At 39.8% G+C, this 17,086-nt stretch overlaps 1 protein-coding gene and 1 long non-coding RNA gene across 3 annotated transcripts in view; one reads left to right on the forward strand and one right to left on the reverse strand.

The window, feature by feature from the left end:
- The window catches only part of LOC132652317 (uncharacterized), a 40,260-nt gene extending 34,712 nt beyond the window's left edge, over positions 1-5,548 (forward strand). For both annotated transcript variants that reach the window (XR_009589815.1, XR_009589816.1), the window contains one exon: positions 5,410-5,548. This is a non-coding gene — a long non-coding RNA (uncharacterized LOC132652317). The remainder of the gene's footprint in view (positions 1-5,409) is intronic.
- Lvrn (laeverin) overlaps positions 3,540-17,086 on the reverse strand; it is a 57,349-nt gene continuing 43,802 nt past the window's right edge. Inside the window, exons 17-20 of the mRNA XM_021660211.2 lie at positions 16,684-16,851; positions 16,368-16,505; positions 8,700-8,775; positions 3,540-5,493 (exon numbers count right to left, since the gene is read on the reverse strand). Coding sequence (XP_021515886.2) covers positions 5,353-5,493; positions 8,700-8,775; positions 16,368-16,505; positions 16,684-16,851 — 523 coding nt within the window. The 3' untranslated portion in view covers positions 3,540-5,352. The remainder of the gene's footprint in view (positions 5,494-8,699; positions 8,776-16,367; positions 16,506-16,683; positions 16,852-17,086) is intronic.

Raw genomic sequence — 17,086 nt, forward strand, 5'->3', positions numbered from 1 at the left:
GCCACCAGGCAGATAGAATAAGACTATCAAAAGGAGACAAGCAGAAGTGTGTGAGTTTGGGACTCCAGCAGCTCTCTCCAGGGAATGCCTCACATGGTTTTTACAGTAGTTGATTTATCAATAGCATGGCATCCTTATCATTGCACGGAATATTTCCTGTTCTCAGGACACAGTTGTATTTACTGTAACCTCAATTTGTTCCTAGTACTCCCTCTTCCACAAATAGCTTCTGTTGCTTGTTCAATGAAAACTATAGCTATCTGGTGCTTTTATTTTTCAATCTTTGTTTTTCTATTTTAGATTTTTTTAATTATATGTGAGTGTTTTGCCTGCATGGATGTCTTGGTGCCTGCAGAAGTCAGAAGAGGGCATCTAGTCCCCCGGAACTGGAGTTATGGATATGGACGTGGAACTGAACCTAGGTCCTCTGCTCTGAACTGTGGAGGAATCTCTCTAGACCCTTAACAAAAGCTTTTAAGTAGGCATCCTTTTTAGCAAGTTTATTGTAAAGATGAAGATCTTTGAAGATCTTTCAGCTACAACATGAAGTTTTATGTTAATGATAAATTGTAGAATTGTTAAGTCAGGAAAGTAAAAAACAACAACTTTATCAAGAAAATATGTGCTGTTATAAACAGCGGTGATGGTTTGAATAAGAACGGCCCCAATAGGCTCAGATGTTTGAATGCTTGGCTATCAGGGAGTACCACTACCTGGGAGGAATTAGGAGGTGTGGCCTGGTTGGATGAAGTGCGTCACTGGAGGTGAGCTTTGAGATGTTTAAAAGCCCAAGCCAGGCTCCGTGGCACTCTCTCATCCTGCTTCCTTTGGAGTCAGATGTAGAACTCTCAGCTACCTCTGCAGCACCACATCTGCCTGTGTGCCACCAGGCTCCCCACCACAGTGACAATGGACTAAACCTCTAAAACTGTAAGCCAGCCCCAGCTAAATGCCCTTTTAAAAGAAATTAGAGTTGTCATGATCACGGTGTCTCTTCACAGCGACAGAACACTGACTAAGACAATAACTGAGTGCTACTGTGAAGTCGTAGATGCTTACAGGTAAAAGTGCTAGACTTTGTTGATAAAAAAAACATGTAAGAATGCAGAGGACTTTAATTTTTTTTCCTTGTGACACAGTTTGGTATCCCCCCCCCCCAGAAATTTAATCATGTATGAGAGAAATTCAGCATCTATATGTGATTTTGAGTCTGGCTTATTTCACCTAACATAATGATTTTCACTTCTTTATATTTTCTAGCAAATATGATTGCATCTTTCTTTGTGGCTAAAAAAAGATTTCATTTTGTATATGTACCAACTTGTCTCTATCCATTCATGGAAGGAAGTGTTTAAACAGTATCACTCCAATTATAGAGGATCTGATGTCCTCCTCAAGCACTGCATATGTGCAGGCAAAATACTTGTACATGTAAAAGTAAAATAAATAAATCTAAAACAAATTATTCCTTGCAAGACAAATCTAAACTTAGCTATCCTAAAAATTATTCTTAGAAAGTTTTCCTTTCTCGGGCCATGTCTACATAAGGTGCTGCCTGACATCATTATTTCTGGCCAAGAGAAGATGTGTGAATTAAAAACCTCAGAGATGCAGCTTCTCAATGCACAGTACTGCCGAGTTCACGTCTTGTTTTGTTTTTCAAGACAGAGTTTCTCTGTGTAGTCTTAGCTGGGATATCCTGGGATGACTCACTTTGTAGACCAGGCTGGCCTCAGAACTCAGGGAGGTTCTCCTGCCTCTGCCTCTGCCTCCCAAGTGCTGGGATTACAGGCGTGCGCCCCTGAGTCCAGCTGGCCGCACTTGTTTTAAGATAGCAGACAAATGAAAACTACAAAGGTCGGTGGATTGGGCAACAGGTAGGATGGGTCCTGAATTCTGTGTCCCTCCTCTGCTAGCGCTGTGACCTTTCGTTAATCCAGTCTGATGATCTGGCCGCCGGTTCGCAGTTCCAGATCCACTTCGTGGTCTAGGATGCAAGGACTGGAAAGGCTAGCAAACTGTATTTTGGCTTTTCCAACGCTGCCAGGAGAGGGCACCAGAGAAAGCTTGCTGGCTCCTTTCCGTTTGTTCTCGCTCCTATCAGCGTCGCTCCACAGTGATTCCTCCTCCCTGTCCCCGCCCCGCCCCCCCCCCCCCCCCCCCCACTTTCTTTGCCTATTGGATTCCTTTTCACGGGATTTTCCCTCAGTGTTTCAAACTACTGGAAACCTCATTTCTTGATATTCCTTTTCCACAGAGAATTAAAGTGTGGTTTAGCCCAAGACTGGGATGTTTCTCTCTCTCTCTCTCTCTCTCTCTCTCTCTCTCTCTCTCTCACACACACACACACACACACACACACACGCACAGAAAGAGAGAAACAGAGAAACTGTTGTGTGTATTATGATGTATACACTTACAAAAATAGCCTTTTCCACAAAGTATACTTTTTTACAAAAGAAAATGTTGATGCATTATGAAAATAAGGAAAATCTACCTTAAAAACTTGCAATTTGTTATTTTGGGCTTGGTGTTTGTTTGTTTATTGTTGTTTGTTTTTTTCAGACAGGGTTTCTCTGTGTAGCCTTGGCTGTCCTGGACTCATTTTGTAGACCAGGCTGGCCTTGAACTCACAGATATCTGCTTGCCTCTGCCTTCTAGAGTTCAGGGATTGGAGGCGTGCACCACCATGCCTGGCTTGTTATTTATTTTTAGTTTATGTAGATTGGCGTTCTGCCTGTTTATATGTGTGTATATGAGGCTTTCATATCACCTGGAACTGTAGCTGCAGACAGTTGTGAGCTGCCATGTGGGTCCTGCAAATTGAACCAAGGCCCCTTGGAAGAACAGCCAGTGTCAGTACATAGGTGGCCTAGTAGCCTATGAGTCATCATGTGTCACCCACCAGGTGTTTGGAAGCTGAGGTTCAGCTGCTCATTCACTGGCTATAAAAGGACCAACCTACCACTTTGCCTCTCTCTTACTCTCCTCTCTTGCTCTCTCCACCTCAGTTTCTTTCCTGGGGAGCCCCCAGCATGTCTCTCTCTTTCCTTTTCCTCTTTATCTCTCCACCTCCATCCAACAAATCTATTTCATATAGTATCTGTTGTGTGTGTGGCATCATTCTTAAACAAATACTAACAGCCAGTACTCCTAACTGCTGAGCCATCTCTCCAGCCAGTTTGTTAGTTTGAAAATCCAGACCCAAGGATATCCATGTTTAACACAATGCAAACATCTCTCTGTATTTTTCAGTTTGTATCTTTAAATTTCAAAGTCACATTGTAGAAACCAAGTTATGGGGTTGGAGAGACGGTTCAGTGGTTAAGAGAGCATAATATAAAGATCCAGTTCTATTCCCAGCACTCACATCAGACAGCACACAAATATTCCATAACACCATCTTCAAGAAACCTGACACCTCTCCAGATCTATGTGGGCACTGTCTCATGGCACGCATGCACGCGCGCACACACACACACACACACACACACACACAGACGCTAAAAATTAAAAGCAAAACACTTTTAAAAAAGAAATCAAGTCAAAGTAACTTTTATTCATCTGCTTACATTTTCTCTAAAAAGAAAGGTGGTGAGGGGGCGGCAAGCCAGCGGCAGCTGCCAGGTGGACACCTAGCACAGCACAGAATTCTTTATTTGCATCCTTTAAATTACAGTAGTAACGCAAATGTACAGCCCCATGCAAGGTGTTGTATAATTGAAACTTCTGGGTCTGTAAATGGTTTCTTATCGGTCATACGAGTTTAGGCATTAGTATGTTGTAGAGAAAGTTGATTAGCACACCAACTGTATATTGCATTCACTAAGTATAGACACGAAACCTTCTCCAGAAAACTGAGAGACATTTAAGTTTTAGTAATGTGAGATGTTACAAGTTTCATATAAATAGTTGTATGTAGAATGACTTATGTTTATTTTGTATTCATGTGGTGTTAATTTTAAATAATGACTGTGTGTGTGTGTGTGTGTGTGTGTGCGCACGTGCTCTGTGACACACACGTGGGTGAAGTGGCAGTTCACGGCCTGTTTTTCTTTCCCTTGTCGATTTCTCTGTGCTCTTTACCACTTCTGTCACCTCTTTCTGTCCCTGGAGTAGAATTGTTACCTTGCCACGTGACTCCTCTCATTAACAGAGTCACACAAAGCAAACTTCTAAACGTCTAGTCTTGTCAGGAAGTTTTAAAGACTTTTCACTGATACCATATTCATTAATCTTTACAATACTATGAGGTAGATAGGAGAGAAACGATTTTTACCCTCATTCTTCAAAAACACCAACAATGTAAAGAAAAAAGGACTAGATGAGCTACACAGTGTGTAAAGCAGGAGGCATGTGTTTTGTTGCCCCATTTTTCATCAACAAAACTAAGCTCATTACATGTATCACAACCTATGACTCTTTAAAGTCCATTGGTCCACTTTACAAGTAGGTTCAATTTGGCCAATTGCATTTATTCTCCTGAGTACAAAACAGTGGTGAGGGTGCTCTCACTTGACACTTGGTTCTCTTCATGTGGAAATTTTTCTGAGCCCAGAAGGAAAGTCTGCAATTGTTACTGTCCTTGACATCAGGGACTCTGATGTCAATCCACAGGTGAATACACAAAGCCTCAGGCAGAGCATTCATCCCATCCAGAGTGATCCTTAGGGTGGTTTGCAGATTCTACCCTCATTTGTTCTTTTGTGACACCACCAAACAGTAGGTGCCAATGTCATAGGCACTTCATGAGAGAGAGTAGGTAAAAAAAACTGTCTTGCTTTTGGGGCATTTGAAGTCACTCCTGAAATTGCCCACTCCTTGTTTCTCAGACGTGACTTAAATTTGGCTTTCTTTGGTTGCACTGTGTCCAGGTAGATCTTCTCATTTCTTTATGGCTTCTGCTTCTTGACACTGCCGTGTTATATTCCCATTATTCCTTCATTTTCAAATGAAATAAGGCAGAGAGTATTCCGGGTCTGGATTTCCATCTAAATAGAACGTGCTCTCCATGAAGGCCACTTATTTAATGCTCCACTGGCATTTACATCAGAATAAGTGACTTTCATAGGTCAATGTGCTTTTTTTTTTTTTACAAGGCACTTAAAGTAGTTTCAGTGGCTTTATCCCTTGATGGGAAGCAGAAGTGTGCCCAGATATATGGCAGTGCTGACAAAATCCTCAGCAGTCACTGACCCTTGTTGCAAGATGTGAAAACAGGAAGGACATGCCTCTGAGCAGAAAATGTAACCGAAATAAAAGGAGACATGTGGTTTTCCAGAGTCACTAAATATGGAAGACAGAGTAAACACGATTATAAAATGTAGGAAGCATGCTGCAAGAGGCCACAAATTATGTGTTTTTCCGAAGCCACTCAACCATCCTGGCAATTCTCTTCTTGTTTTTCAGATTCTCTGTCTTTATTGCCTGTAATTTGGCGTGAGCCGCAACCCTCTGGTGCTCCTCCAACACATTACTAAGGAACTGCTGCAACTAGAAGGACAGAGACGATTGATCAGTACCACCACGCTGCTCAATGGCACAAAGTAAAACAAAGTTCACGGAAAACCAGCAAAATGATTTTGCAGAGGCAATGATGGTTGGAAGGAGTACCAATGCATAGACCTCCATCATGTGTCCCTGGGGAGGCCATGACTGAGACAGTACGATTAAGACCATACCTCCCCAGAAGGCTGAGTTGTTGACTAGAAGGAATGACCATGAAGGAAGAAAAACTGTCTTATTAATTCCTCTATTTCCAAAGTATATCATGGCTCTCAGTAAATAGTTACTGAAAACATATTACATATTGCAAAAGATTGGTGAATGGAGACGTTATGAGACCCTTTTGTATGTCAAAGGAACTCAGCATCTTTCAGAGGTCAATATCAATGCATTTTTTAAATATAAGAGTAGAAGTTTATTATAAAAAGGGGGAAGGGAGAGAGAGGAGTAGCACCACAAAAAGGAGAGAAAGTCAGAGAGAAAGGGCCAGAGAGCATCGATGCATCTAGTTTCTGTCTTTACGATGCTATCCTTTGTTTCTGAATGTTTTAGTCAAGTTGGCATTGCTTGTAGACGCCATGATCTTTTACTCATCAGAACTAATAAACAATTCAGCCAAGTTTCAGACTACAAAATTAATATGCAAACATTGATACTGTTGGTCTGGAAAAATGGCTTGGTTGGCAAAGTGCTTGCCATGAAAGCATGAGGATTTGGGTTAGATTTCCTCATTAAAAGGTAGGGCATGGTGGCATCCTATTGATATGACTCAAGGGGCCAGGCTCCATCCCAAGCAGGCTGCCGAACTTGGCAGCATTGTTCGCGTGGCCCTGGGCTTACTGTCATCAAGGATACATGTGCAAGGGGTTATGGAATCTTCCTCCATGGTTAAGGAGAACCAGTAAGTTCAGGCAATGTGTGGCAGGCAGTCCCTACAAGAAGGCTCTCAAAAGGCAAGAGACACTGAGGACGCCATTGTGTGATGCTGTGGAAGTGAAGCTTGTATAGCATTGGAGATCCCAAGAGAGAGATTAGAGGGGCAAGAGCCAAGCAGACCTTCAGACATGGAGCAGAACCAGCTCAAGAGAGAGAAGTGTGTTTCCGGCAGCAAAGCTAGAAGGACAGAGCCATCTAAATTGTCTGATACTGGACATGGAGCTACAGGATTTGGAGTTTGCCCTACTAGGTTACTGTTTTTCTTTGGTCTATATTTCCTCACTATGTCCCAACTCCTCCCCTTTGTAATGGTACTGTATATCCTGTGCCACTGTATGTTGGAATCACGTAATTTGCTTTTTGATTTTACGGGACATAACAACTAAGAGAATGCCTTGAATCTCAGAAGAAACTTTGAATGTTGGTTGCATTTTAAAATAGTGTTGAGACTGAAAGACAATGGGGACTTCTGAAGTCGGACTAAATGCATTTTATGTTATGGCACAGCTATAGGCCCATGGAAGCCAGGGAGCAGAAATGAGAATGGCTCTCTTAGGCTCAGACACTTTGAATAGTTAGTCGCCAGCTGATGGAACTGCTTGGAAATAATTAGGAGGTGTGGCCTTGTTAAAGTAGGTGTGTCACTGGGGGTGGGCTTCAAGGTTTCAAAAGCCCATGACATTTCCAGCTAGCTCTCACTCTACCTTGTGCTTGTGGACTGAGATGGAAGCTCTCAGCTACCATTCCAGTGCCATGCCTCCCTGCCCACTGCCATGCTCCCTGCCGTGACAACCATGAACTCTAACTCTCTAAAATGGTAAGCAAGCCCCCAGCAAACTCTTCTGTAAGGAGCCTTGGTCATGATATCTTATCAGAGCAACAGAAAAGTAACTATAGACAGGAGTAATGAAGGGAGTGGTCCCAGAGAAACAGAATTGTAAGGATGAGGTCGTTAAGTATCTGGAACAGACTTTAGAATTCACCAACACACAGTTTTTGAAGAATCCTGTGGTAATATGGAGAACACGGAACTTCATTGTTCAAGATATTTGAAGGGCTTGCTGTAGGGAGAAAGGAATTTAGTGACTGTACATGTAAACTTTGACAATTTGTGGAAAATAAGAAAAATAATAATACTGGTTGGTTGCTTCTAGAATCTCTGGATAAATTGACAAAGGAAAAGAATGAGTTTAAGGATAAAGATTAGCCAACTTCTTGTATGTCAGGATACAGTAACAGAGGAAAAGAATGGATTCTGTGGTCAAATTAACCAATTCATAGCATCTCTGGATATAAAGGCAAGAAAAGAATGAACTCAGGGATACAGCTGACTGACTCCTGATGCATGGAAACAATCTAGAAGTTTCTAAGTGTGCCCTGGAAGAGAACATTCTCTCCAGCTCAAGCTGTAAAAAAATCAAACCAAAGATTGGCTGAATGACAAAGAAATTCAAGTCCCAACCTTGGAGGGTATCAGCAGTTAAAGTCAGGACACTGACTGGGAAGGAGTAGGATCCTGTCATGCGGGCTGGAGACGTGTAAGGGGCTCCTACTTAGGCTGAGGACACTGAACCTCAGGCTCTGCAGGGTTCATGTCACCTGAGGACTTAATCTCTCCACCCTTAGCAGAGGGTGCTTCTCCACTCCCTAACTCCTGTAATATTGACCTCTCTGCCTTTGCCTGAGGAAACTGATCCTTCATTGTCTGCCCAACCAGGAGTAACCTTCGTGGTACTGCTGAGACGTCAGTGTTGGAGACTAAACAACTGCCAGACCCTTGGCCTTTCCATCCGCAGACAGCCAGAGTTGGACTACTTGGACCACAGCCTGTAAGCTGCTCTGATAAAGTCCCTTTGTATATGGGGTGTATGCATGTATGTGTAAAATTCCATCAGTTCTGATCCTTTAGAGCAGTGGTCCTCAACCTTCCTAATTCTGTGATCCTTTCACACAGTTCCTCATGCTGTGGTAACTCCAACCCTAAAAGTATTTTTGTTGCTACTTTACAACTGTAATTTTGCTACTGTTGTGAATCATAAAGTAAATATCTGTGTTTTCTGACGGTCTTACCCCTGTGAAGGGGTTGCAACATGCAAGTTGAGAACCATGGCTTTAGAAAAACCCTGCTGATACAACAGCATGAACAAAGCATAGAGAGATGATTTAGATAAAGATATTATTTTTAATTTTAGCCAGTCACGTGACAATAGAAGTGCTTCCCAAATCTCATCATATTTCTCAATACTTTTGGTACTCACCTCCATAACCTGTAGGTCTGTGCTTACAGTCCTCCCTAAGACCCCCACTAGACCATCCAGCGATTCTGGTCCATACCTGCAAAGCAAGGAGGCTCCGATCAGAGAGCAACAATAACCTAGCAAAGCAACAGTGTGTTTCAACAGCAGATCAATAGTACATACGTATAAATAGCACATATGTAGCCACGTTGATATCATCCTCACAAATCTAAGCAAAACCCTGTATGAACTTGTTCAGTTACCTCTAAGTAGAAAAATCTGTTAATGTAAAGAGCTATTAACACTACAGAAATATATATATGTATATATAAATACTGTTTTGTGCAACAAAATTTACAATTAATGCATCTATTCTATGGGCAGTTAGAATTTATACACAATGTCTCAAAACAAGAAACTTTATAAGGGCATAAATAAATAAGTAAATGCTGTCCCTCAAGAAATAATGTAAATATGGAATAAATTTCAAAACCACTGACTCAAGTGCTCTGTAGTGTATTTAAAGTTGTGTTTGTGTGTTTTGTGTAGTATGCATTTTTATATTCTGACAGTCTCAAGATTTCTCTGTACCATGATTGCTTTAGTTCCATTTAGGAAACAAAAACTGTGCAGAGTTACAAATTAAAAACAGATACATACCAGTGCAAAGTATTGCTGTAGCAGGGGGAGAAAGGGACTTTTGGATGCATTAAAAAGAGAAAGAAAAATTGAAATAGGATTATTATAGTAGACTGAGTAAGAAATGGTCAAGTTGCTTTGGTACATACTTCAAAACTGTAACTGTGAATTTTCAAATTGTGAGAGTTAGTTATCCGTAGAAATCAAAGAGAGAGAAAACTAGCACCATGGTCTCTTTGAGACACAGATTTGGTGTAAGCTGAAGATACCAGCGTGAACACGGCACTGTGCACAATTCAGATGGGCAAAGCCGACACTGTGAGCCAGGAGACACAGCTCTTGGCTCTCTGTTTTAATTAGCCAAGGAGAGAAAAACATGTGAGATAATACAAGAAACTTGAGTTCTTCAAGCAAAACCAACACACAAGAACAAGTTCCAAACTTTAAAGCAGAGGAAATCTGTCTCCTGACCTAAAGATGGGAATTCTCTATCAGACATGAAGAAAGTGACATCACGAGCCAGGAGTGAGTTTTGTAGTTAACTTGAGCAATTGGTCTGTGGTAAAATAAAACTAACATGGAAGCATCACCCGAGGATTTGGTGAGTTACCAGGTGTGGGAGCAGCTGCTGGAGTCAGCTCATCCCCCTCCTTGTTCACCAACTTCAGGAAACAGATGGGTTTTTTGTTGTTGTTGTTGTTCTTGCTTGAGAGAATATTCTCTTGCAATATTGCTGATCAAAACATATATACTACAAATTGTCTATGCTTACCAGTTTCCAACATATTCTAATAGTTATGAATACAGGAACAAACGAATATCAATATAGTTATCCTATTTATTTGTTTATGTGTTTGCTTGCTTATTTGCTAATTTTGAGACAGGGTCTCACTATGTAGACCTGACTGGCTTCGAATGCACAGAAATCTATCTGCCTGTGCCTCCCAAGTACTGGAATTAAAGGTGTGTGCTACATACCCAGATAATTTTCCTTTAAAAAAAAAATATCTAGGAACACTGAGTCAGCATAAGCATGGTGATTTAGTACTTGAGACTGGCAATTCTTTCTACCTCTCATCTTCACATATTGTGTCTTGAATTCTAAATTCAAATAAAACTAGGATTTTTTCTTCAGGCTATGAATAATGATAAAAGCACAAATTACCTCTGTCACACATAATTAAAACTTATAAAAATCCTATTGCTTCATCCCTGCTCACATTCTTTCATAGGACTTCTCATAGCTGCATGTGTCTATCAAGCTCCTGAACTCATGATGGCTACTGGGGGATCCTTACTGGAGTCAGTATTCTGAAGACCATCTCTGGTCCAATCATGAACTAAGTTCCCTGCAGAGACAAGTGCAATATCCTGTATGTGAGGAGGGGTGCAGAATTAAGCCAAAAACTGTTTTACAGAGTCAAATACTTCAAAATGTGTTTCTAAATTAGGCTTCCTGAGAAGAATTCTAGGTCTACTTGAGGGGAGGAGAGCACAGCACTAAATGTGATCTCAGTTCTAGCACACGACTTCATACGGAGATGGTGTCTGTGAGCCGCCTGAATGTCTTCATTATATGTGTTCTTAGGTGCTTGATACAATAAAAGGATGTATCTAGGACCCTTCCAGGCCCTGACCCAAAAGTAATGTATGTTTGTTTGTACATATGTTATGATAATCTTTTGCTGAAAACAGAAAATATAGGCTGAAAGTAACATTATAAAATGAATATCCACCACAAATGTTGAAAACGACACACAGATATTGCCTGATAAATAGTGATATTTGTAATACTATTTGTTATCTGAGTTAGTCGGAGTCAGTGACATAACCCCTTGCAAACACTCTGATAAAGATTTCTGTAAAGTATCCCTCTGCCTTTCTCCATATGATTCTTTCTCTGCTGCTCAACAAATAGAGAGAAAAGCCCTTTGTTAGGGCTAGATACATACATACTCAGACAGACAGACATCCTGGGACAGACATAGAACAGGACGGATTGACAAGACAGACTCAGGCAGGCACAGATTAAATCTTGTTCAACAGACGGAGGAGGATAAAGACAGAAGAGGGAAGTACAGAAATCAAAGCTCACTCTTGCTTAAATGGCACCAAGATGAAGAGCTCTGATTTTGTTTCTTAATATAACACTGATGTATTGGTGAGCCTGAGTGTATCCTTACTGCTTTCAAGCCAACTGCACTTTTAGATTACTAGGAAAAAACCTTAGACATCGAATACAATAGCTGCCATTTCACATAGGATGGAACCGAACCCTTAATGTTAATTAGCAGACAGATGATAGACCAATTTTGTTTCACTTGCAGTGAGAAAACAAAGCTGGAAAACATTGTTTCTCATCTCTATCTTTCTACTGGACAACTGGTCTACTAGCAAATACACATTTTACTGGCATTAGTATATGTTTATAAAAACAAGGTAATGAATTGTAAAAAAAGTTTGAAGTCATGTCTTTTGAATTTAGTTTGTCATGAAGATTTGTAACATAATCATGCTTAATGCCAACTATAACTTCAATAAACCTCAGATATTTTTACATATAAAGAGCTAAGTAAACATTCCTATGCTATTTAAGTGTATATGTTTTCATCATTAACTTGAACCTCAACTTTCAACAATTCATAATTTGTACTGTTTATTCAGACAAAACCAGTAGGAAAATTGAACAAGACTTCTAATATATAGTAAACCCTAAAAATAAATGTATTCAATTTGTAAAGCAAATTTAGTTTAGTAGTAGAATATGCAAAAGGAGTGAACTAATTCAGTTTACCATAAATATACCATTGCCTATGAATCTGGTGTTCTCTAGAATAAGATATAAAAATAATGAAGCCATGGTTAAAAGTTCATGCCCTTATAACTCTACAAACTTCATGCACATAAGAAGACCCATTTAGGAGTTTTTTTTCTTTTTAGAGATTACTTATATGGTTGTATTTAATGTACTTTTATGGATCAATTAAATCAATTGTGACACAATCAAGTCTTCAGAGGGTAGAATTTAAGTCTTAGAAGGAAGTTGCCAACATTTTCCTGATCTCTAAATGAGAAACAAGCTCTTATGGTTTCTTTTCCAGTTTAGCAACTTCCATTGGCTAAAAAAAGTGTCAATGTGAAAGATACATCACAGCAGGACAAGAACACTCTTCTTGGCCCAGGTGACATCATCTATTTATTTCTGGGATTAGTGAGCTGTTCAATGCCAGTGTGAAGTTTTAATTTGCCCCTATGCTTTGTATGAGTTGACAAATTAATCAAGGGTGAGTATTGCCCTCTAACTTCTGTATCATGATGGAGATGGCCTCTAGCTGGGTTGTCCAATATGGTGGCCTCTAGTCACACTAGATACTTCAAACAGGGATAATAGAACTGACAAACTGAATTTTAACTTTCAAAAAATGTCCATTAATGTGAATTTGTATATCTGCATGTAAGCTAGTGGTGATCAGTTTGATCAAGGTAGCCTTATGTGGTTTGTTTTTGCTTGTTTATTTGTTTGTCAAAGTTTTACATTGTAGCTCATACTGGCTTAGAATTCATTAGGTAATTCAGATTTGCTGTGAAGTCATGGCTATCCTCCTGCTTCAGCCTCCCAAGTACTGGGAACACAGGACTGAGATACCGTACTCAATTCAGCTTTATATAATGTTAAAGACAGTATCAACCGGGCCCATGTTAAACTTTGCTCGAGTAATTTGGGAAACCAGTAAAAAGTAGAGACTTTCTATCCTATCCCAGTTTTCCAGGGGCAGGAGTGCTTGGGAGTTTACATGCTTATTAGCTACTCTGAGCTGAAGTCCTGCCAAATTTGTGAGGCACTTCCTCAAGTTCATTTGTCTTTGTGGATCATACTAGGGTTAGAGGAAAAGCCTCACTATGAGCCACGACAGTGCATATCATTTCTAACATCTCTAAAGTGGTTTAAGTGCACAGTGACCAGGCATTGCTTAACACTAAGCCTAAGAGATATCCGTGACCCTTTGTCTTCCTCAGCACCCAGTTGCGTGTCAGAGGAATGCACACCACGACAGGCATTGTAATGACAGGGTACAGCCTAAGGCAAATCATGACTGGTCCTTGGTGGCTTTGTTTGTGTTTATTGTTTATTTGATTATTTATTGATTTGGGTGCTGTTGGTGAATGAACCCAGAAACTCATGTGTGCTAAGTAAGTATTCTACCACTGAGCTACACCCCAGGCATGCGTATATATCCATACAACTATTTATCTATCTATCTATCTATCTATCTATCTATCTATCTACCTACCTACCTACCTGTCTGTCTGTCTGTCTATCTATCTATCTATCTATCTATCTATCTATCTCCATCTATCTATCTATCTATCTATCTATCTATCTATCTATCTACCTACCTACCTATATGTCTGTCTATCTATCTATCTATCCATCTTTCTATCTATCTACCTACCTACCTATATGTCTATCTATCTGTCTATCTATCTAACTATCTATCTATCTATCTATCTATCCATCTATGGCAAAGGGTCACAGCTACCTCTCAGGCTTAGTGTTAAGCAATGTCTGGCCACTGGGCACTGTCACAGCTTGTATGTGCGTGTGTGTATCTGTGTGTCTGTGTGTATACATATATACCCTAAGTATATCTATATGTGTATACACGTGTATGTATATGTGGTACATGTATATATTTATATGTGTGTCATATTAGAAATTCATTAGAAATATATAATTTGGTATAATATAATATAATTTCCTAAATAAAATCAATATATATAATATAATCAATATATATAAAATAATATATATTCCCAAATAAAATCAGTCCACATAAAGTTACTTGCATGTACATTTTCAGGGCTGAAGGTTTATAATTGGACATCCAATTGGTGTGCTCTTCCCTGGGAGAACCACCTCTCCTGCTCCCAGCTTTCCTCAGGTGCCTATAGTTTTGTGTGTAGGGTTGAAGCCTTTTCTTTGTGTAGGGTTGAGGGCTTTTCTTTGTCCAGTTTGGCATGTCCTTTGGCACCATTTTTCATGGCCACTAGAGGCGTTAGCAGGAAGTTATGGAAGAAAAGCTAAGGACTGGTTAAGTGACTTTAAACCAGCTGAGTAAGACTGTCAATGGGTTCACAGACAAGACAGAGTCAGATTAATGAGACCGAGGGGGACCTGATGACAGCAAGCTTTTCTTACAAGCTCAAGGGACAGAGAACAGGGAATTACAGCCAGTCTCATGAGGCTTGATCTCTGAAACCACTTACAAAAAGGAGATATATGTATGTAATCCGATCTTAAGTTCAATTTCTACATTCCCAGTAGGGGACTGCTGAGTAAGAAGGGGACTATCTTTAAATGGTTAAAAATAGAAAATACAACTCATTTCCCAATTCTGAGGGATCTCAGAAAATGCAAATGGAAAATTCATGTGGTCCTCTAACACAATAAACCAAGAGTTAGATAACCTTAAACAAAAGATAAGAACAATATTTTCATGATGTGAGTTTAATATGTATGTTCCCACATGAGTTAAAAATAGTGCAGAATAATGAGTTTTTATCTATATAGTTTTAAATTTTCTAATGCAAAAAAAAAAACCCTCATCCCTTTTCATGTCCTAAAGGTGTTCAATAAGTATTTATAAGACAACAGCTACTTTGTTGTGTGAGATAGTCACACACATCGGTGGCCTTTGGTGTTAGCCATCCGGTAGGCACTTGGCTGTAACCCTAGTACTTTGGAAGTTACAGGTGAGGTTGAAGAACTGAAGGTTTTCCTCAGCTACGTGGTAAATTCAAGGGCTTGGGTTACAACAAGACCCTGTTTCAAAAACAAAAAGGGGTTGAGGACTTAGCTCAGGTAGAGCACTTAAGCAGCAAGCACAAGCACAAGGCCTGGCTCTGAAAGGCTCTGAAAACGAAAACTGTAGGGATCATAAGTGTTTCTCTGAAGGAAGAACCTTCTTTGCAAAAGGTGTCTTTTAACTTTTCAGATGCTTCGGCCTTATCCGTGTCTTCTCTGCTAAACCTATAGAGTCTAAGTACATGCAGGGATTAGTAATTCTTATCCTTTAAAATTATGTGGCTACGTAATGTTCTAGAAGCAGCGGTCATCAAGGACACGCTCTCTGATTCTTACATGCTAATGTATATTTTGCTGAACAGAAGACCTAGGAATCAAGCAGATCTAACCCTAAAGGGTAAATATATATATATATATATATATATATATATATATAAACTCAGTAATACAGAATCCACATAAAGAAAAGAAATCTCACCAACATTAGTACCATGCTACATTCAGGCTAATGTTGTCACATTGTTTCTTAAAGCCATGGTGATGGGCTTTATGAAATACATGAATGGATGGTGTACGCTCATGCCAAAAACATGACTTACTAAATTTAATGTTTCTTAAGAGAATTTTCTTGATGGATATATGGGAAAATGAGAGAGATAATAACACATGCAAATCTGTTTTTATACAGAAAGCCAAAATTAAGGGTAAATAAGTGATCTTTGATATTTCCTAGTCTGTGGTGAGACAAAATGTAGAGGAAAAGCCTTCTTCAATGAGTGAAAGAACGTTCCTGACATAGTCAGAGTGAAGGTGAACTCCATAACCAGTGTCCTAGGGTACCCTGCACAGCCTCAATAGCCTATAGTGGTTGGGTGTCTATTGGGTCCCACTGACCATCACTTTGAAAGGAGATAACCTGTACCTGTCACTGGGCTTTTTGTTTGGTAGCCTATGGTGTCTAGAAGGGGCATCATTTCCCCTTTATGGAAAGCACTAAGTGGATTCAGTGAGTTAAGAAAAAAAAAAAAAACACATGAAATTGGGATGGAATAGTAGGGGCAGATGGGGGGAGAATAAAAGGGAGGGCAGCATTGGGGGTGGACTTGATCAAAACACATCACCCATGTGTTTAAAATTATCAAGCAAATAAAAAATTATCCAAATTATATTTTCTGATCAAAATAGGAAGAAAACAAAAACAGTTAGTGTCCCAAATGAAAATGAGGGCTTGGCTTCCTTCTTACCTTTCACTCACAGCTGCCCAGTTGTTGATCACAAAGTCCTTCACAACGTACCGGCCAACTTCAGATTCTGCCACAGTTTCTATGATATTTGTTTCATTAAAATGGGATGGAGACACGGTGATGGCATACTCCATAAGTCTACAAGAGTCCAGTCATAAAATGCAAACAAGCTTTAAAGAGCCCGTGAAAAGTTAGTGCTCATGGAATTTTAAAAGCTCATAGTTCTAAACAAAGCACAAATATGTTTCCCCCCCGCCTTTGAGATAAGGATTATGTTTCTCAAGCAGGAATATTCAAGGTAAGTTGATCGTGTCACCTGTTAAGTATCCATGGATCTTTACTGCAGATCATCCCATGAAGAAGATAGATGTCTTCATGCTCCTGTGTTTTATTGATGTAAAAATTTAACAAGAAGTCCCACTCCTCATAGCTTCCCAGAGCAATGGCATTGCATAAAACCACTCTTTCAATCTGTAAAGGTATTCTGAAAGGCATAACAGGAGAAGGCATTCCCCGTAGTAATTCGGGAGCACAGTTATCCAACTAGTCAAAGTCGGAAGCATAAATCTAGTGAAATCATTTGATAGCTGAACTATAAAGATCAAAGGTAGAGAGCTAAAGAAGCAAGTGAGGGAGCTATCATTAGCCTTATGATAAGAGTGGTTATCATTTAGCAGAGCGGTTGAGTTTTCAAAGAAGCAAATTGTAAATAGTGCAGC

This window comes from Meriones unguiculatus, chromosome 2, assembly GCF_030254825.1.
Source record: "Meriones unguiculatus strain TT.TT164.6M chromosome 2, Bangor_MerUng_6.1, whole genome shotgun sequence".
Lineage (NCBI taxonomy): Eukaryota > Metazoa > Chordata > Mammalia > Rodentia > Muridae > Meriones > Meriones unguiculatus.